Here is a 22,676-nt window from a genome sequence, read left to right as displayed (position 1 = left end):
GACAGATACGTGCACACACACCAACACACACAGTTGTGCATTCAGCAACACTTTGTTTCTGACGTGATCTACTGTAAAGAAGTGGGAGTAACCATCAGAGACGCTTACATTTTCTTCCCCACTGAGAAGAATACAACCAGCACACTACAGAAAGAGAGGGGAGAGGGGCATAGAGATAGACAAGGAAAGAGAGAGAGAAACACAATGTTAACATTGCATTTACCTTTACTAAACCGTATGTGTGTGAATAGAAAGGAGATGGTGAGGGAACTAATAGACATCCGAGTTGTAGTTCCTGCAGTTGCCAAGTGGTGGCACTGTTACACAAACTGAACTGTACCTCTGTGCTGCTACAGTATGCAGTGAGGAGGACGAGGTGGGCAAGGTCTTGCACATTCACAAGCAGTTACACACAAGTGGACACACACACACAGCCACATACACCTACATGCACCCTCGCACACACACACACACACACACACACACACACACACACACCACCTCCTATGGGAGACAGAGATCAATAAGAATGTCTGAATCCCCACAGCACAGGAGTGAGCACACCAGCTGCTGCTCCTCGCAGGAGGGTACACACACACACACACACACACACACACACACACACACACACACACACAGACACACACACACAGACACACACACACAAATACACACATATATGCCAAATAAAGGATAACCATTATAAATATCTGAAGCACTTTTAGCGGAAGCGAGTAATTAAAGCTGGATCCACCACCCGTTGTTTGTGGGAGCCTTGATTTTGCACACCGGGGAGTTGGATATATTGATGTTGTGAATATGAGCTTACTAAGACAACAAGAGGGGGAAAGAAAACACACGGCAACAATGTGGAAATTTCTCGCTTTCTCCTTCTCTTTTCTTTTTTTTTTTACCCATCCTGTGAGCTGCAAATCTATCAATGGCTGGCTCAAACAGCTGCAGTGGCGAATCACTCTTTCCAAGCGCTTGTCTCTGCACACAGGCTTAGTCAAGTCCTCCTATAGTTCTACTATAAACCTCTGTGGGTTTAATTTCCTGCTTACACCCTTCACCCTTCCACTGTCTCTCCAAGGCTCATGACACTGCCTCTTTGACTGAGACAGATTGCCGTATTGGCGTAGTGTAACTCGCTGAATGTGTTATGACAGCTTGGCACAGGAACATCGCAGCACTTACACTCACTTTTTTATCTTTAACATCCCGACGTAGGCTGACTATTTGGGATTAGTATCCCAATGAATGAGCGCGCCTCTTGACATTTTGACAGGAACAGCGTGCTTACTCTATGTGTTTTTGGCAGGTTGGTTTCTGCATGGTTCTTTTTTTGGCATTTGTATTCCAACATCTGGGCTCAGTTTTTGGCATTACCATCCCCGCATAAAAGCTCTCTTTTTTGACAGTAAACATCCCATTATCCCATTATTATCTACTCTCACTTTGTGGCATTCTTATCCTCAATAAGGTGGCTCACTTTTTTTTTTTTATATTAAATATCCCATTAAATCAACTCACTTCTTAGTTTTGAATTCCAGTGCATAAACTCTTATTTTGGTTTTTAGCACCCCGACGCGAAGGCTCAGGTTATGGATTCAGCATCATAACATATATGGCCAATTTTGGCATTAGAGACCCAACAAGTAAGTTCATTTTTTGGCACACTTAGGAACTAATGAACACACATGTACATGATTTGGCATTAAAAATACTAATCCCAAGATGTAGGCTTGTTGGTATTGTTAGTAGGGCTGACCTATATGGTAAAAAAATAATATTTTGTGATTAATTTTACAGATATTGCAATATGATTCACGATTCTGGTAGGAATTATATTGTTTTTCATCATATTTTTTCAATTCCACTGGAAACAAAAAACAAAAAACAAAAAACAAAAAACAAAAAAAAAAACTGTTAAATTGATGATACTGTTTGCTGTACCAAACAATTTTTTTCATAGGACTATGTGTGGAGAATACAATTTATATGCCAGGGTATCTCTGTAACATCACAATACTTCATTTATAACAATGTTTTGTCACTTATTTTACTTTGATCAAAAAATGGGAGCTCTTGCCATTTGGATATTACACCTGGCCATATTGAGATTTCAATAATATTTCGATGAATTGCTCAGCCTTGACTGATATATCAAAGTGTTACGGTGGTGGCCTGACCCAACAGACAATTATGTATTAATTTACTATTTATATTGGCGTAAACATACATCAGTAAATTAGTAAACTTGTTTGTATTGTTCAAAAAGTCCAGAAGTAGCGAACTGATCCTAATTTCAGTTTATATGCCTTGTGTTAATGAAAGTCCTCTGATCAGTGGAGCTGACTGCAGGCTATTGACTCGCATTGCCTAAAAGCTACTGATGTGGCAGGAAGGAGACACAGCAGAATGGCTGCACCACCAATGGCTTCAGGCTGAGCTGTACAACACAGACCAAATTTACCCCTTGCTTATATCAGTTATTAATCATGCCTTATGCAAAGGCACAGTTGGCACATACTGTAATTTTCCACTGACTTTGCATTGTCTAATAGGTGGCCTATTTTTATTCAGAAAAAAAAAAAATGTTGCCTCACTTCTTCAATCAAATTTAATTCATAGCACTGAAGAAAAGCCACTTTAGTTCCTGTGCAAGCGAGTGTGTGTGTGCCCCCAGTGGCAGGCCAGGCTGTGTGCCTCAACCCAGGTAATAACCTACATTGAAGAAGTCAGGAGAGGCGGCCAGCTGCATTAGTAAGCACACACAGGAGCAACATAATGAAGCATCTAGAGTTTTGTATGCTATTTGTGAACAGAACATGCCTATTGTAGGTGAATGACAAAATTAATAGGCAGAGGCAACTCCCGACTGAGACTCAGTGCATAATGAGGTGTAAATCAGTCCTCAGTCAGTCAGCAAGCAAAGCATGTGTGTGTGTGTGTGTGTGTGTGTGTGTGTGTGTGTGTGTGTGTGTGTGTGTGTGTGTGTGTGTGTGTGAGGGAGGAAGTTATAGAGATAGACTCTGAGCAAGCGAGCAAGCGAGTCTTTATCTCCCACTCTAGCCTAAAATCCCATTCTCACTTGCATTTAAATTAACAAGGCATGATGTTTGGGCAGCCCATCAATCAAAGACTTAAAAAAAAAAAAAACATTAGATCAGAGAGGATTTGCTTGCATTTGCCCACATATGTTCTTCCGGTTTGCATTCTAGTAGCAGCAGACACATGTGGTAACAGTCTCCTTCGAATTTTAATAATTTAGGATCAAGTGTGTGTGTGTGTGTGTGTGTGTGTGTGTGTGTGTGTGCGAATGCTGTGAAACTTACTTTCTCTGCCAGATCCTTGGATCTAAAAATCTCCTGTTGGCATTGGAAGATAGAAAGGGAGAAAGAGAGAGGGAACGAAAGAAAAAAGAAAGAAAGAAAGAAAGACAGAAAGAAAGAAAGAAAGAAAGAAAGAAAGAAAGAAAAAGAGTTATAGAGGGAATGTCAAGCCTGCCTCTCTTTCACATATCTGGAAGTGACCTCAATATTGCTACCACTCCTGGCTCCATACTAGTCCGCTCAAGGTTTCTGTCTATGTTAAGACTGTAATTGCAAACAGTTTCATGGCCAAGATTGGCTCCGTTCATATTCAAACATACTAAATCCAATCCCTTTGGAGGCAATTCACAGAAATATTATTTATTCTGGTGGACTCTATATTACTGGTTCTGCAGCCTAATTTTGGCTTCAGCCCTACTTTTTGCTCAAACCGTATCAAGATGTTCATTTTCAGCATCCCCTCGCAAACTTTCAGGCACATGAATCACATTCACAGACGCTGACAGGTTTGTGGAAAATATAGTTCAAACTTATATTCAAATCGAATCCCTCTGAAAGATGTTCCCAGGAAGAGGAGGAAGTAATTCTGAAAGCACCGAGTCATGTGACATCATAACCGCAGCCAAACTGTTGATTTACAGTTAGATGTGCCAGTGAACCTTGCTGCCATTACAATTCATTGCATCAGCTTCACAACAAAGAAAAGCGAAAATAAGGGCCATCCTGGTTTCACACCCAGGTCATTAACAGTTCTTTATTCACAGCGAAAAAATTGAGAGATGAAAGAGGAGCGTGAGGAAAGGGGGAGAGAGAGAAGAGAGAAGTACCTCATGAGCCCGGAGGCAAATGAAGAGATGGAGAGAAAGTGGGAGAGACCGATGAATACATCCTGCTGAGCAGAGATACAAATCATATGAAATCAACAAGGAGAAGACTGAAGGAGGAAGAGACTGGAAAACTAAGTGGAAACTGTGTAAGGGAAGTGAGCGGCAAGAGGAGAAAAACGGAGGGAGAGAGTTTCAGTGACAGGAAGAAGAGAAATGTTGCAGATTTTATGACTAGTTTGGGACTGAAGCATAAAAAAACTCAAGCAGGAACCTGGTGAAACTGGGAAAACAAGCCACAAAAATGGAAGCTCTCGGGTTTTCTCAGTATTGCATGACCTTTCGGCTGCGAGCTGAAGTTGGAGGCAAGATGAAAAAGGTACATGGTGATGGAAAATAAGGGAAAAGCGTGAAAGAGACAATTTGCCCCGTCATAGCAGAGGAAAGCAATAACGCCTGTGACACAAACACAGACACACACAAGATCACAGCCACATCTGCAACAAACTGGAGTCCGCCAGTAGTTGTAACTAATAAAAACGATGTTTGTTTCGCACTGCTTGGAGGATCAGATGGGTGGGGTTTACTGGCTAAGATAAGCTGATGTACACAGAAACATATGCTTAATCGACTCTAAAAAAAAAAAAAAAAAAAATGTGTGATTATTTCCAGATTCTGGCACTTAGAGTCATGCCTTACTTGACAAAACCCAACACATGAAGCCACCAAGTAACACATTTAACTCATATTTGACCCCAGTTTTAATTCCGGATATCATACAACTGTGCAATACTCTCCCAACACACACGAGGCGTGGCGTTCCACTTGCGCTGAGCTCAGTAGGCCGTCCGTCAGCGCGGCTTAGTTTAATGAAAACAACGCCGCAGCTCAGACACATCTGGCCTGCACACTGGCGCTGCAGACTTCAGAGCACATGCACTGCACACAAAAGGCAAAACACAGATCGTAAAATAGACTCCTCAAGTTAGCCCGCGCATGTGTGGGTGCACGTGTTTGAGAAACGGCTCAAAGAGACAGGAATAGATAAAGAGAAATGTGTCTGTGCACGCTGAAATTCAAGTCTGTAAACAAGGCTGCAGTCGTGGCAGTGATGCATCAGCAAAGCAATAAAAGGGAAAATGTTCGTAACAGTAACAGGCTTTCCACATTGTGCCATATAAGGCTATCATCATGACACGCATATTAAAACCGCCTGTCTGCAACAACTGGTCTCTCTCTTTTATCAAGAGGGATTCTGTGTTTGAAATATAGCAACTGTATCGCTGGAATCATCTCTGGGATTGATTACTCTGTCTACCAGAGCTCTAAGTTAACACCAGTACTCCCCAAGACAAACACCAGGGCCTGATGAATAAAACTGGATGTAGGTCTTATTAATATGAATGATGAAACAAGCAAGCATGGAAAAAAATTACCTTCGGGTCATAATGAAAAAAACTTTATCTATCAGGCAGCATCGAAGCAACCATAAGACACCATGCAAATTTGTCAAAAAAGCTCTCGTGTGTTGCATAAGGCTCTATTTGTCATGCATTCGACGCCGCCTCCGGCTACTGTGAGCGATTGCGACCGGCAGACTTGCCGAAGTGAAGTCATGCAAAACTCAGAGCTGCAGCAGACTAGAAAATATGTTTTCCAAGACGGAGTATCAAGGAGGAGGCACACGCCGTTTTGGTGTATGTCCCCCACCCCCCTGTCCACAATTCCTGCTATCAAGTGTTTGCTACTACTCCAAATGTCTGAGATGCTCAAGAACCAAGTGCTTGCCAGCCAACTCTGTGTGTGTGTGTGTGTCTGTGTGTCAGCGTGTGATGAGAACCATGTGTTGTGAAAAAATTCATGGGCCGTGACGTCATTTCTGGAAGACCCTGGGAAATTTTCCCCTCACACTGTTATTGACTGATGCACTTTCCAATGTTTTGATCAGAGATGGGAGGATAAAGTGTGCAGATTAAGTATTCCTAGGTGTACTGATGTGTACTTCCGTGAGTGTGTCACCACACGTGCTGTTTTTTTGCATTTGTGGGAATTCTTAGCTTGCGCTGCGTTGCTGTGGAGTTGCTGTAGCTCGTTCTCTATGATCGCACTCACACTTTTTAACCTCCAATTCGAGTGACCTGATGACAAGAGGGCAGTGCTAAATACAGCGTTGTGCACAGGGTTCAGTGTGTCTTGGAGATGCATTGTGATCCAATCATTCAAACCACCACTGAAGGTGATCATGGAGGCACTGTACAGTGAACACTAATGTGTCCCCATGTGTCCTCAGCATCATAAAAGGACAACATAGCTGCATTATGGAAGTTAGGTGACGACTCATGAGAGGACAGGTGACTGTCGAGCAAGCATGCCTGAAGACGTGTTAGATATTAGAAGAACTTATGTAACTTATGCAAGTAATGCCACAATTTGATTTGAAACTGTAAATGTAAGTACTAAATTTAGGAACAGTAACGCATTACATTACTATGTTATAGATGAATGCAATGTGATTACAGTAATGCGTTACAACATGATTATCTTGCATCTCCAATGTGTCTCCAGTGACCATTTCTGACTGAATTTGTGATCGGTCTCAGTCTGTTAAGAAACACTTCTTTCCATTCTCACTTTGAATCCTCCACATATTACTCCAACCATCCTGTCCCTTCATCCTCCTTATTCCCCCCATCATTGTCCTCCCGATATTCACCAACCATTGCATTCCTTATCAGAGCCCATTCACAAAGTAGTTGTTCTCAACTTCAGTGTTTTTTGGTTTACCTGACGAACACGCTGCCATCTCACCGCCAAAACCAAACTTCACTGAAATTTGAATTTCACACCTATTAGTCTTTATCGAATTCTCCTTCCTTTGGCTAGACTTCAGACAAAATGGCAAAATGGCAGAACAGTCTACAACGTTTGAAGGGCGGAGATAAGCTCATGACTTCAAATTTGGTGCACAAAAGGAGAAGAATGTGATGGTGTGGTGCCAACTGTGGCCAGGCCAGAAACAACTCTCCACTGCTGTGAACACGACATCAAATGGCTGCTTTTCTGTCAGCCTTGCTGTATTACTTTATTAAAGAGCATAAAAGAAATATCTAGTGCATGTCATCGTAATAGGATGGGGATTTGTGCTGATATGTGGGCATATGTAAGATTTAAGGTTATATTGTTGACTTGCAATTACATGACAGCGCATCTCAGGCGATGATGCAGAGTTATGTAACAAGTAGTGTAACAAGTTACTTTGCTCAGGGACTAAATAAGTAAAGTAATGCATGACTTCTAAAAAGTAACAAGTAATGTGTGATGCATTACTTTTTTTGAGTCACAACCCCAACACTGATGATTAATACCAGGCATCAGTGGAGATCTGTAATTAGATCACTTGTGATGGATGCTAAAAGCGAGCCTGAACAAGGAGTGTGTGTGCACAGATGCATGCTGGCAGATGTATGTCTTACCTGGTTAAAGGTGTTTTCCACCAGGTCGTTTTCAGCAGCACGGCGGCTCTTGGGGGCATCTGGTGGGCACTGCAGCCATGCAATTGACAGAGAATAGTGAATTAAACAGACACGCCGATCCTCTCCACAGATGCAACACCGAACACAGGAAAAAAAAACAAAAAACAAAAAAACAATGCAAAACAATAACTTAACATCCAATCTCTGGGAGCACAGTAGATGTAAATGAACCGTGTAACACTACAACACACATTTCGACGACAAATGAGCAAAGCTAGTTCATTCAATCAGGAAACTCTTCAGGCGCTGTAAGCCCACTGATTTTCTAACAGGCGTGGTTTTCAGAGTCAACCAATCATCTTCTCACTCCCTAAATTCAAAGCCTTTTAAATGGCCCGTCAGCTTACCTTGACAGGTTGCTTGTCTGACCACCTCACCGCTACAGCTCATGTATTGCCTTAACCCACATCCTGCCGAGCTCCACCTGCTTCGATCTGCTTTTATGTTCTACAGGGGGATTGTGCATATACTTTTGACATCTATGTATGAGCATCAGGGATATGTGAAATCAAATGTGTGCAGCAGCATGCCACATAAAAGCAGATCTTGTCTGTCAAAGTCAAACATGTTGTCATGATTCATTCATTAGTAAATATAAATTCTACACGAGTTGTCCTGACTGAAATCATCACTATCTGTCTCTTTCCTTTGTATTTCAAGAAGATGAAGTCTTCATTTTAGAACAGGATAAGTGTGAGTGTGTGTGCGTGTGTATGTGTGTGTGTATGTGTGTGTGTGTGCGCACCTCCAATTCTGGTTTCAAATTTAAACGCAGCTTGGAGGCAGCCCTGCAGCGCACATGCCCACAGCAAAGGAGAAGAGGTTTTCTTTTCCAAATCCTCTAATCAATTTTGGAGCATTCCATCCCTCCTTTAGGGGGCTCTGCATTTCTCAACTTCTGAAGGAAGTTCTCACTCCATTTGTATGCCCGCTGTAAACTCATGCACGCATGCACGCACGCACACGCATGCATGCATGCACACACACGCAAGCGCAGACACCCTGGAGAATTCTGACAAAAAAGTTGGCTGAGCACAAAAATACCTACAGCTTAAAAATAAACCCCGGCACTGGTTTGTACGCTGCTCTTCCCATACCTGAACAATCACTTTCTCTCATTTTGTCTGTCTAGAAGGAACATACTGTGCTGCATTCTACATCAATGAATCTGCTTTTATTTGATCAGCCTTTTGCTTGATGCTCACAGACAAACAGCACAAGCAAAAAATAACTGCACAAAAATATAGACCGGGAGAGGAGCGACAGAGAGAGCGAAAGAGAAAAAGTGAAAGAGAGAGATGATGCGGAAGGAAAACAGGGTAGAAAAAGGCATTTTTGAAGCTCAGCGGGAGAGCAAGAGACACTTTCATTTAGGTTCTTAGTCACACTTTATGCGAACAAATATTGGTAAACCACCTATGGTGTGACATAATTGCACATAATGGAATGAAGCATTGTCAATTTGTTGACATGAGTTCTAAGTTTAATAAAGCCTCTGAAGACTGTAGTCATTAGCCTACATAGTAAGTGAGGTGTTTTATTCAAATTTGTGGGTGTCTCAGTCAAACAACAGATAGACTGCGAAGGATTGGAACAGTTATTTGAGGTGGCGGGGTGGCCTGTGGGAAAGGGGACTGGTATCCAAGCACAAATGGAGCGAAACCTCTTGCTGGTCTTTTGAGCAAGGCACCAAACCCCACCACTTCCAGGGGGGACTGCTGCAGCGATAGTGAGCTTGCACACTGAAATAAGGTAAGTCAAATAAAGTAACACATTATTACTATTGCGGAGGGTGATGCAAGAGGGATTTCAGTCTAGACAAGTTATGAATAGACTAAGCTCCAGAGAGATTCAGAAGTTATGAGACTGTTAATAGTTAGCTGGCTATATCTAGGAGCCCTTTTTTACCCAGGACAACCCATTAAAAAGCAGATGACACTGTTTACAATAGCAGAAGTCCTGGGCTGGATGTTGGATGCTTCCCCTTCAGGTTAACTTGTGTCACAATCTTCCAACCCGACTCAAACGCAACATTCCACCCTGGCAGTCTCTCATCCAATCAAAAAAAAGATGGTGATTTATTGGTATTTGACCAAATTACATGGGTTAAAGTTTCACAGAGGACAGGACTGACTTAAAATGTCAGGCATGTCTTTTATCATCACGCCTACGTGCATCACAAAAATTAGCGGGTGACACCTCTGCGGATCAGAGCCGAGGCTGACAGCTACACAGGGCTGTCGCAGGGTTCAGGACGCCGAACTGAAGTGCCCGTTAACCTGCTCACGCTGAGCCCAAGTCCCAAATGGTTGTGTGATTCTGTTCAGTGTAAAAAGGGTAGTTATTACTGAGGGTGGCTGTCATTACCCGAGCTCCAGGTATCTCACAGCAGGCCTCCTGAATGGCAAGGGAGGGGTCACAATACAGCATCACCTGCTGAATGTCCAACTGAGGGAGAGAGAGAGAGAGAGAGAGAGAGAGAGAGAGAGAGAGAGAGAGAGAGAGAGAGAGAGATTGTGATATATGTCACATACAGGTTTCCACAGTTTGTCATCTATTTAGCAATGTAAAGAAAGTTTAAACGAGGCAGTAAACAACAATGAGAGCCGTTTAATTTTTCATTTATGCAAACTACAAGGCAAGCATCTCATCAAGCACAGTGTGTGTGTGCGTGCGCGTGTGTGTGTGTGTGCATGTATGAATACTTCCTCCCTGTGCAACGCCTCGAACAAAAGAGCCTAGCTGTTTTCTAACTAGGCCAGTTAATTGAACGTCAAGCTAAGTGCCTGGATTACTGGATCTATTCATTGCTAATGGGCCCGGCTCACTACAGGCCCATTCTCCCAGGTAGGCCACTCTCTTTATAATCAGGACTGAATGAGATTGCCTCAAAGAAAACAGCACCTCAGGGGCACTCTATAGGTTATGTGTGGGCACGCAAAGAGAACACATGGGTATACACAACAATGTGTATCGCATGCATGGAGACAAACACATGCACACCCAAACACACACGCACACACATGCACAAACATGCACAGCATCAATCGTTTCTTTACAAACGCTTTTTTTCCAACCCAGGATTGTGAGCACGGATTAAGGTGAGGCTGGCTCACAAGGAATATCACTCACTTCTGCTAAAATCATGGCTGTAAAGGGGACAATGAAATACGCCTGGCATTGTTATTACTACTGTATCTTAATATGCATAAATTGCAGATGGATGATTAAATAAAGGAAAATCGACATAAAAAGTCTTAGTAAGGTGCTGGCCCACCATGAGCTGGCAGAACAGCCTTAATGCTCCTTGGCATACATTCTACAAGGCTGGAACTGGAGGAAAGGAGCTCCATTCTGCCAAGAGATATTCCCTCTTTTGGTGTTTTGAAGATGGTTGTGGAGACGCTGTCCAACATGTCTGCCCAAAATGTCCCAAAGACGTTCAACTAGTCTGAGAAATGGTGAATGTGGAGGGCCATAGCGTTTGGTTTACATTGTTTTCATCCTCCTCACAGAGCCTTCATGCCCTGTGGATGGGGACACTGTCATCCTGGAAGAGACAACTTCCATCAGGGTAGAAATGTTTCATCACAGGATAAAAGTGATCACTCTGAATGTCTTTGTACTGATTCACAGTGAGTGTTCCCTCTGAGGGGACAGCACAACAGAGCCAGCAGACCCCCTCACTGTAGGGGTCAAACGTTCAGGCCTGTAGTGCTCTTTTGGTGGACGCCACACATGCACTCGCCCACTTGTACAGAATATGATCAAGGATGACTCATCACTTTCTCCACATCTCTGCAGACGTGTCCCTACGGTTTCTGCACCACTGAACTCACATGTTTGTTTGTAATGAGGCTCTATGCACTTCAACCTTACTATAATATCACTCTGTATGCACAGTATCTTTTAGAAGAATGGAGCTCCATCCCTGCAGCAGAGTTCCCGAGACTTGCAGAAAATATGCCGGGGCATATTGAAGCTGTTCTGGCAGCTTTTGTTGGCCTGACACTTTCGTTTTTTCTTTTAATTTGTCACCTGTCTATTGTGTACTGTATTTTACCTGGTTTTAGTTTAAGCTCTTTAGATTTCTAAATGCCAATGCTTTTCAGTGAAGTATATGTAGTTGAGTGCCCTATGGGATAAAGAATATGTGGTTGAAATTCTGAAGGCTTTACATATAATAAATTGCACTAAGTCACAAAGGACTGCAGTATGTTTCTTCATAATACAGCCGTCAATACAGGGTGTTTAGTGGGAAATAAAGTTATCTGGAGCTGAAATAAGTTCAGTTGCAGATATACTGTATTACAGATATGTTAGAGCTTGTAAAGGCTTGTAGACAGAATCAATTCAAATGACATTTACAGTGTGACCTCAACCTTGAGCCAGAGCTCCTCAGTCACAAAGAAAGAGTGATGGGTTATGCACATATCTCACACACTATCAGAAGCTACTCCACGGCCAAAGCCATTCTCCTTCCTCTACAGTATTTTGTTTCCCATTTTTCCATGCACCCATACCTGCACAGGCCCAGCATCGGAGGCCCGGATGGCCAGCAGGGTGTGTCCGTCAGTGGCCACCTCTCCATGCGGCTCCAAGGGCTTTGTTTCTATGGAGCTGCAGTCCACATGGAGGGCGGCGGCGCCGTGTTGCACGCTGAGGGCCACTTTGTGCCAGCGCAGGTCCATTAGGGACTCCACACCTTCCCCGCTGAAAACACAGCCCACCATGTCAGCTGCAGGGTCTGCCGCCCTCATTCGCAGGGACAGGGTGCCATCTGGGCCATTCAAGTCTAGGGAAAACTGAAGGGTCCCAAGGGGTGGCAGAGGCAGGGGAGGTGATCGAGAGGAATGGAAGGGATGGAGGTGGGGAGGGGTGAAGAGTGAACAGGTGAAGCACGGGGAGAAAAGGGTGAGACAAAGGAATGGGAAAGAAGAGACATTATTTAAGACAGCACACTGTAATCAATTCTTCAAAGAGCAAGTTCCTTTCATTCCTCACATACCACACTTCGATCTTTTTCGCCACTCAAGCTTCACTGTTCAAATCACCTCAGGAATGATGGCTGCTGGGTGAGAGTAATGTTTCAAGAGTGCTCTTCAAAACACACTAAAGAGAAACTCTCAGGACTGAGGGAAAATACTAACCGTATCAGTTGCAGCAGTATGAGCATCAGCTATATCAGAACAGGGTGGCACATACCGACATGCTAACAACCTAGCAATACGCTTAAATTAGAGACACTGGGGAGGACGTGCACAAGGATTTTCAGCCATTGCCTTAATTTGCATCGTCTAAAGAACTTCCTGAGAGTCTTAAGGAAGTCACAGGAGAAACCGCCCTGGTGTGAATATGATTGATTTTATCCTGAGGACGAGGTGGGGGTTTAAATACAAGAGTGAGCATAGGAAATTGTGCAGATTGCTACACTTGCCAAAAGTGATACCCTCAAGGACAGAAAGCACAGCGGGATTCAGCAAACGGCAGTGGTAAAGCGTGACACACTCTCCTACGAGGTGAGTTGGCGAGCTTTGATGCCGCCATAGTTAAGTTTGTCTGACTGGACGTGTTGGCTAATGATAGACCGATTCAATCTCCAACGATGTATTTTTGTAAGCACCCAAATGTTGCTGACCCTTTTCAAAAGAGCTGAATCCTGACATAGCGCTCTATAAATTAACACTGAACAATGTGCGCCAGGTGATGAGAAAAATCTACCGTATGCCAAACATTGCCCGCGTGGCAGAGGCTTAATCATTATCCAGCGAGATGCACACACATGACTCCCACCAAACAAAGCTGTAGAACATAGAAGGCACTTAGAGCAGCCGAGGTAAGGGGGAAGACATATTAATTACACACGCAAGCAGTACAGCCGATCAATCATTCCTAATGAGGCACCTTGGCCTCCATCCATCATACACATTGAGTATTTAAATCTGGCCTCAGACTCCTAGTGATTATGGGGACTCTGAGGGACTCCAGCATTTCATCATGGAACACACATGAATAACAATGAAGGTGAATGAAAGAGGGGCGCCAAAAATGATGAAGGGAACAGAGACAGAGAGACAGAGAGAGGGGGATCGAATGAAGAATAAGAGAGGACAAAAGGAGTGTGGCATGAAAGGGGGGGGATTGAAAAGGTGTCAGCAAAGAAAATAAATCGAAAGGGAAAGTGGATGACTATGCAGAGGAGAGATGAGAGGCACGGATGAGTAGACAAAGGGAGTGGTGAATAACAGGTGAGAGAGCGAGGGAGACAGAATGAGGGGAGAAAGAGAGCGGGGATGAAAGGAGGCGAGGAAGGAAAAAAGGGGGGAAAGGAAAGGAAACGAGGAAGGGAACTGAAAGGAGAACAAATGGAGGAAGGGAGGTGAGAGGGATGGAGAGGTAAAGAGAAGGAAGGAAGAAAGGAAAGTGGTATGGGCAAGAGGAAAGTGAGAGGTTAGAAAGGAGACAAGGAAGGAAGGAATTAAGTATCAAGGAAGGAACAGGGGGGAGGAGGGAAGGAAAGAAGGAAGTATGGAAACTGAAAGGAGAACAAAGGAGTGTAGGATGGTGAAAGGGAGGCCCGAAACTGAGCCCAGGACCTTCTTGCTGTGAGGCGACAGTAGTACTATAGGTGATCTATTATTTAACAGCTTGGTCATCATATCCACAAAATTAATTACTGTTTATCTAAAATCTCATAGTGCAAATATTTCCCTTTAATATCGCCACAACAGCTATATCAAAGTATTCAGTGGAAAACAGTCACCCACCCTGGATGTATGGAGGAAATTCTGGTTCAGTAGGAGCTAAGGAAGGAGGGAAGGAGGAAATATAAGGAAAGAAAAAAGGCTGGGAGAAAATGAAGCACGGGAGAAAAGCAAAGAAGAGGAGGAGAGACGGGCGTATTTCAAACAGAGCCGGGAGAAGGAGCGAGGGAGCAGTACCTGTGGGTAACCTGGCTGGTTGGAGATCTGGAGGAGGTAGATCGTATCCCTCAGGGCGGCCTTCTTCAGGACCAGAGTGAAGACCAGGGTGAACTCCTCAGGTAAGCCATGAGGGAACACCTGACTGGAACACACACACACACACACAGGCGAGGTTAAAAAGGGGCCTCTGTGCCTGGCAGCTATCAAACCACTCTTTGTCGAACATCATTTAAATAACAAACAGGAGAAATGTTGAATTACTGTGGAAATGTCAAGTCCTTTTTACTTTATAACTGCAGTTTTATAGAAATTTAAATGCTTGCACATAATAAGAGAACAAATTTCTGGGTTCTTCAACCACTCATCTGCATGAACAATGATGAATATGTTTAAGACTGCAAGACACTGGCATTTTATACTAAAGCATTACACAACATACAACTCCTTATGCAACACTGTTGTATAAGGAGTCCTATTTAGGCCCGTTTCCACCAACAGGTTCCTGGTAGTATTTGGGGGGCAGGAGCTACTACAGGAACCAGGGTTGCCAAGTCCGCGTTTTTTCCGCCAAATTGGGCTACTTTTTAAGTGTTTTAAGTGTTAATTTTGTCCGCGGGTTGGGCTTGGGCAGACATGAATAAAGATTCATATTTTGAATGACCAATGTTTATACCCAAATCCTGTCAAACTGACTCCGGGCCAGATCAGCATATAAACTATCCACATATGTCACCTGCTCCACAGACAAATAATATGCCAATGCTGTGTGAGGCCACTCAGCACATGACCAATCACATCATCAGCACCACTCGTGCCCAGTGCCTGTCAGCTGAAGTAAGGTATCCCATATTATATTTTAAGTTCTGATATAGCCTACTGTAAATTAAATAGGTGAAAGAACTGTTTCGGGAAATTGCCTTTAATGTTTATGGTGTTATTTTATAGATATTATAGTGCATTTTGCAATTATAGCAATGCTGCTGGACTTTAAAAGTAACATATATGGATTTTTATGGGCATATTTTGAGTTCTGGTATTGGGCTGATTTTTGGGCCCTTTTTATACCAGGTTGGGTGGGTTTTGGGCTGGTTTTGAGTTGCTGTTTGGCTGCTTTTGTCTCACAGACCTGGCAACCCTGCCTTCGGGGTAGTTCCAGTGGTAAAGACACGCGACAACGGGCCCGGCCCCGTAAAATTACCCCGAAGTTCCTGCGGTGAAAACGGGCCTTATAAATGTACAGGTAAGTGATTCTCCACATAACAGATGAATGCAGTGGATAAGATATGGAGCCAGATAGCTGACATCACTCAAATAAAGTGATAATTAATGTGACGTATATATCACTGCTATGTGAGTCTGAACCGAGTCTGGAATTTGTGCTCTGTTTAATCAACTTTACAGTGCAAACAGCATTCGGAAATCTAAAGCTGTTATTTTTGCAGATTATTTCCCCGCACATCATCAGGTTAGGTCGACAAAATATTTCCATGGGCATAATAATAAGGCCGCACAGTGTGACTGTCCATTTGCATAGCCCATAGATGTATATATATATCTATTCCCCTGTTTTCCATTCCTTTTTTTTATTTTTTTATTTTTCCATTTTGTGTGTCCGTGGCCAGCAGCGCAATGAAATGCAGTGCGTGACCCCCTGGCATTAATTTTCACAGCAGATACAGTCCAGCAAGCCTCACCCCTCTTTTTGTCAAGGGCATCTAAACACACACACACACACACACACACACTGCATGGATGTGTGTAGATGTATTGAGAGATGAGGAGTTCACAAACAAGCCCAGTGAAATTTATGCTCACTGAGATGGTGGAATACTTTGAAATATTCTCTCTCTCTCTCTCTCTTTCACACACACTCTTGCCACACACACACACACACACACACAGCATTGTTGATGCTGGCAGCTGGTTTCCCACTCCTAGAAGTGGGGTGACAATGATTTATGAAAGAGGGACGATCCAAGGGAAAAACAGCCAACTACAGGACGTCATAACAAAGAGAGGGTAGGAGAGAAAAGGTGAGAGAGAAAAAATTATGGAGATGTTGAACCTGGGGACCCAGAGAGAGAGACACGTAGAGAGGCAGAGAGAGTAGCAACCATTATTGGAAAAAAGAGTTGTTGGGGTGTGGATTAGCAACCCACGCAGGACACAAAACCATTCTCAAACTTTCAGGGTTTCACACACACACACACACACACACACACACACACACATGCGCCACTGGAAGATAAAGCACTTGGTATGGGCCAGACAGATTCAGATCTACCTCCCCCAAGTCTGAGGGAAAGTTACTCACTGCTGCTTCTCGCAAAAAAAAAAAAAAAAAAAAAAAAAAAGCTTGTGATTGAGAGGCAAGGGAGAAGACAGAGCCAGGGAGGCACAGGGGAAGAGGTGGAGAGGAAATCTAATGTTGAAAAAGCAGAAGCTGTAGTTTCAGATTGGAAGAACACCTGGAGATATGTACAGGCACCTTTATACTGGTTGTATCTGTACTGCAGTCAGTGGTTTTCACTGGCGCCAGAGTCTTTCCCTGAATAAATCATATATATATATATATATATATATATATATATATATATATATATATATATATAAAAATCAATAAAATAACTATGATCAATGCAGCGCGGCTCTATGTAAGACTTCAAATAACACCAAAATATACTGCTTGCTTTCGTTCAAGCAATCTGAGATATATTTTCCCCACATACAGCGTACCTGCCTTCTTACTGTTATATCCTATACTTCTCACACAACACATTTTATAAAAGCCATTGTATAAAAGTCATGATACCCTTGAAAAGTTTTTTTTTTTTATACTGTGATTATGGGGAAATCATTTCTGCTGATGGTGCACAGCTATGATTCATACCTACTGCATCACCGTTGTACCCCAGTAAGGAATTCCCTCTAGGGTATTATTGTCACATTATATAACTGTTAGTTATATATAGATGATTTTGGATAGGTAACAAATGCAGGTTAGAAAGGGTTTGAAAAAACGGCTTGTAACCGTGGGGGTCGAAATATCTCGAAAATATCTCAGCCGAGAGTGAGCATCAGGCCAGGGGAATAAATAACGAGTGCTTTCCCCTTCCCTCAGCAGCTTTTCATGAGGTGCTCTTGAGCAAGGCACTTAGAGGACTAGGAGTTTGGCCTATTTGTCCCCTTATGTAAGAAGATTGGCACCAAAATTAGCACACAGTATGTTAAGTAATCACAGCTGGCCGGCATCGTCCTAACCTTATTCCCAGGCTCTCTGCTGTGCACAGAGTAAAGATCCTCGATGAAGACAGTCTGACTCACTGGACGGAGACTGCGCATATAAACCTGCCACCGGGCAACTAGTGTTTTTTCCTCTATAGCAGAATGATAATGGGTTCAGCCAGACCTTTCTCCAGCACTGGCACTGCGCTAAATGATTGGCCGATCACTGTGAATACAGCGAGAGAGCTAATAAGAGCCACCCACTGTCCTCTCATCGGGCTCTCCATTTGTCCATGCAATTTGTACGGGAAGGCGCAACTTGTTAGTAGTCCCAGTGGTCTGTACAAGCCTCTCCAATAGTGTGACTGAACATTATGAGAACTCCATATGATCACCAACCACTCGTTTCTCGCCTTCATCCTTCCCCTGGGGAAATGTATTATGCAGGGCAGGCTGAAGTGGAGACAGAAACCCCACAATCATCTCTGTACAGTAAAAGCTGAGGTCCAGGCAAACAGCTTTGTCAAGGCTGGCATTATCATAAAAGTGAGACAATGGGAACTTGTGGTGTTGAGGCTCAATGGTGAGTTAAATTTAATGATGCCTCTAAACCTGCCAGGCTTCAGCTGCTGTAGACAAAGTACTCTTTGTAACCACTTTTAAGAGTAGATCTCTTTTTCTGTAAGGCTTTCACTCCCCTCTCGACATATTGTTAGAATTGTTAATAAAAGCTTCCTTTTGCAGAAAAACCATTCAAGTTTCCTACCTATTCGTATTTCCTGATTGGAAACTCGGGTTTAGCGACTTCTGCACGATTTTCCCGCACAATGTCATCAGCACGGACGTTTTTGACAGCTTAGTGCTAATTTAAGCTTTTGCTATTAGCTGTGACAGTTTCACAACAAATTGAACGAACACATGAACGCTCTTGAGTTCAGATGAGTTGGCAAGCCTTCCGATCCCTCCGATATGACGTGAACACGGTATTAAGTAAGTTAGGATTAGGTTAAATTAATGGGTTTTTTTGTGCTGTTTCTTGTTTTATTTTGTTTTGTGCTGATTCACTCACTGACTTCACTCATGAAGGCTGAGATTAAGTCATGCGAAAGAGATTAAGGCATGCACACCAGACGGAGTTTTTCAGCCTAATACGGAGATGAATTTGGTGCCAATCCTGCGGACAGATATTGAGCAGATGACAAACTACCAAAATCTCGGTGTATTCCTGTACACCCAAATGCACAACTGCAATGAAGCGGCAGACTGTGTGGCCATGGCAGCTCCAGCCCAAGTATTGGCATATTAGAGTGATACAACGCTGAAAAAGACCGTATATGCTCAGCCAACATTCCTTGAATCAATAGAGGTTCATAAAAAGAAAACTACAAAATCTCAGCAAAAACTAGGAGTCGCCCCATTTTCCAGGACAGGCTGGAAACTATTTCTCAAATCCCTCTCGCCCTATCGAATCACATTGCCTCAACACTCATTCAACTTTCTCTCTGTAAAAGAAAATCCCTACCTGCCTTTGTCACCGGAAAATTGTACAGGCTCTGAAGCCACGACCTTTGCACTCCTTGTTTTTGGTTTGCTTGTAATGTTGATCTATGAATGTCATTTCAGCTTGCGCTTGCATTTATGCTAAGTTGCTGAAATAAGCTGCAGCTAAAAAAACTAAAATATAAACAGAAATGTGAACAGCAATTCACCACTTTTACTGCAGCGTGGCAGCACTGATGTCTGGTAATGGCAATAAAAAAAAAAAAAAAAATTGCAGATTTAAGCTCTGTCATGGATAGTTGTGATCTGCCCCTGGCCTCCTGCCAGAATCTCCCAGTATGGCTCCTCTCTCCTATACTCAATTAAAGCCCAAAGGAAATAACTCCAAAGCAATCAAAACATATTTTGTTGCAATTAAAATTCAGCTGAGCTGTGACCGGTGCCCATTTCACTGCCATTACATCCTCTGCAGACAACCCGCGTCTCCCTGAATTTGAAATGTGCAATGAGCATTTTTTTTTTTTATTTCCTTTTTTTTTTTCTTGCTGCTGAAGGAGGTGATAGACAAGTAGCTTCATCTGGCTGTCACTCATCTGCGTTAGCTTGGATTAGCTAAATGGATTAGCCTCCGATACAAAGAAAAACACGGCTTTCCAATTACAGTACACGCGTCTCGTACTTCAGTCAAACTCTCGCTGCCGATGAATTAAAAAGCCGCTTGACTGACAGGGAGCCGGCGCTGGATGGGTGCCATGTAATATACGGCTTCAGAAACGTATACTCAAAGGGAGAAAGGGGCGGGGGGGGGGGGCGTGCTAAGAACAAAGTCTGAGGAAAATCTAACGCAAGCATGCAACTGCACACACGGAAAGACACGGAAAGACTTTCACACACGTATACACCTGGGATCACACGTGCACATTCATGCATTAGTGTAGGTCGACACACACACACACACACACACACACACACACAGGAAGAAAAAAGCATATAACACGCCCGAGGGCTTGCTCTGACCGAGTCACTTATCGCCTGGATTTGAACTTTTAACCCTCTTGGTTCCTTGCCTCTACATCCTATAATCAAACCATCTGTTCCCCACCTCCACTCATCTTTTCTATAAGCCTGAAACTCTTCTATTCAATGATTTAAATGGCATCTCTTGAACAAAAAAAAAAAAAAAAAAAAAAAAAAAAAAATCCAACATGCCGGCTTTGACTGATGCCAACAGACACTTCTCTGTGATTTTATCTTCTTTGAGGGTGAGGTGAATAGGCAGGGGGGAGAGAGGGAGATGGGAGATGGGAGATGGGAGGGGAAAGAAAGCACCCCCCCCACCCTGTTTTTGTTTAGTCATTTTTGGGGGGAAACAGAAAAGACAGCGAGTTTATAAAAAGAGAAAGTCAAAAAGGCAGAATGAAAGGCAGGCAACAGGCGAGGCAGGTGTGTTAACATTGATTATTCTCTATCTGACTTGAAAGACGCCGCCCAGGTAGCATTCTTCACTGATAAGAGTGACAGCGAGGCTCTCAGTGGCATCACATTTCAATAAACGCCGCGGCATAACAAAACCCTAAACCAACAACAGAGGGGAGCGAGAAAATGGTGCCGCCGTCCTCTCCCGCTCTCTCTCTCTAAGGTTGGAAGCACGACAGCCAAAAACATCTTGAGGATTTTCCTCTTTGCTTCCAAAGACGCTGATTTCCCGAGGAGTGACATTTTGTTTTTTTGTTTTTTTTCTCCGCGAGAACGACTCCCCTCTAAGCCTGTGACGAAAAATATATGTGACACTTTCAGCACAAAATGTCTCCCTTGAAAAAAATAAATAAAATAAATAAATAAATAAAAAAATAAATAAAAGTGTGTTTTGTAGACAGATTTATTGGGGCTTCAAGCGAGCGGAGCCCACAGCGCTGGACGGAGTGATAAAATACTTCAGGCTGACCCAGTTGGCAAGTTCTGAAAAAGTGTTTTCATCAGTGGGACAGAGAGGAGCCGGGCAGACTCAAAACCGGCGACACAACGCGAGAAAAAAAAAAAAAAAAGAAAAGAAATAAATAAATGAAGAAATAAAGAACTGAGGCACGAAAGACAGCCCGCCCATAACCCTTAATAAGCACTCGTCACACAGCTCCAAACACAAGCTACACTTATCTATTGTGTAATAACAAAGTGAAAATCCACGAGAGCATAATTACACCATGTCACGCTGCAAAACCATGTTGCCGGGGGAAGTCGCGTTCTGTTGGGTTTCATGGCTACAAGCTATTAATTTTAAAGTCCTGTGAATTTTTTTTTTTAGTGGCAACTGCTTCATGCCTGTTAATTAAGACATCAATCCTGCCGTTTCCACATAAGTAAGATTATGTGCTAAAAGTCGAACTTTTCATAGGGTAACAGCCGGAATATGCGGTCAGAGCAGGAAAACCAAAAAGGCTACAGCAGTTAACTTTTGCAAGCTAATGTCAGCAGGGTGGGAATTGAAGCGGTATTTCTGGAAAAGCGATCAGAGATTGACCAGTCGAGCGCTGCTTGCCAATCGTCTGCTTTTTACATAACTGCCATTGGACAGCGCTGACACATTGACTGAGGGTCAGAGGCGGATTAGCCGTGGGGCGTTCAGGCTTTCTGCCTTTTTCTGTTTCCATACATGGCAGGGAAAGAGAGAGTCTGTTGACCCAGGCCCACAGAAAAAGCTTGGAACAGCGAGGCGATGTGCGCAGCGGAGTAGAAAAGTAGTAAGCAGAAACTTCACTTTGTGTCACTTCCTTTAAGACATTCTCCAGCACCTAAAACTGAATATAGTGTGTGTGTGTGTGTCTCTGTGTGTGTGTGTGTGTGTTATAGGAGAGAAAGAAAGACAGCTGACTTACTCGGTAGGGCGTAGGAGTGCGGTCTTGCCCAAGCGGAGGATGACGGGTCCTCGAGGGTTGCGAATCTTTTTGACATCTGAACTCTTGAGCAGGGAGAAGCGGCGCACCAGATTGAAACCTGACAACACACGGCATTCATCAGCACCCACGCACAAGTGGAACTCTTCACAGGAGGTGTGTGTATGTGCATTTGAGAGCGTTTGTGTAATCACCGGTGATGTTATGCCTGGCCGTCTGAGGAAACTTCCAGTCATCCACCTGCAAGGATGGGCACTGAACACCTGGGGGGAGAAGGGAGGGAGGAGAGAGGCGGGTTATCCAAGGACGGAAAGCCAAGAAAAGAGGGGTAAAGCGGACTGCAAAGCCCCTCAAATATGATTCAAGCATTCATGAGACGTCAGTACATCAACCTCAGGTGAAGGCACCGGAATCTCAAATGTAACATCCTTTCACACCCACCGCT

At 43.4% G+C, this 22,676-nt stretch overlaps 1 protein-coding gene across 5 annotated transcripts in view; it reads right to left on the bottom strand.

Annotated features, from left to right (window-relative positions):
- Positions 1 to 22,676, bottom strand: part of col16a1 (collagen, type XVI, alpha 1) — a 111,647-nt gene that overhangs the window by 34,951 nt on the left and 54,020 nt on the right. For 4 of the 5 annotated variants that reach the window (XM_030063557.1, XM_030063559.1, XM_030063561.1 and 1 more), the window contains exons 3-10: positions 22,426 to 22,494; positions 22,214 to 22,331; positions 14,634 to 14,757; positions 12,216 to 12,497; positions 10,060 to 10,140; positions 7,633 to 7,701; positions 3,339 to 3,371; positions 109 to 144 (exon numbers count right to left, since the gene is read on the bottom strand). In XM_030063557.1, coding sequence (XP_029919417.1) covers positions 109 to 144; positions 3,339 to 3,371; positions 7,633 to 7,701; positions 10,060 to 10,140; positions 12,216 to 12,497; positions 14,634 to 14,757; positions 22,214 to 22,331; positions 22,426 to 22,494 — 812 coding nt within the window. The remainder of the gene's footprint in view (positions 1 to 108; positions 145 to 3,338; positions 3,372 to 7,632; positions 7,702 to 10,059; positions 10,141 to 12,215; positions 12,498 to 14,633; positions 14,758 to 22,213; positions 22,332 to 22,425; positions 22,495 to 22,676) is intronic. The other variant, XM_030063560.1, reaches the window with a different exon arrangement.

This window comes from Myripristis murdjan, chromosome 11 (genome assembly GCF_902150065.1).
Source record: "Myripristis murdjan chromosome 11, fMyrMur1.1, whole genome shotgun sequence".
In the NCBI taxonomy this organism is placed as follows: domain Eukaryota; kingdom Metazoa; phylum Chordata; class Actinopteri; order Holocentriformes; family Holocentridae; genus Myripristis; species Myripristis murdjan.
The sequence above is the reverse complement of the archived record's forward strand: the minus strand, read 5'-3'. Positions and strand labels throughout refer to the sequence as shown.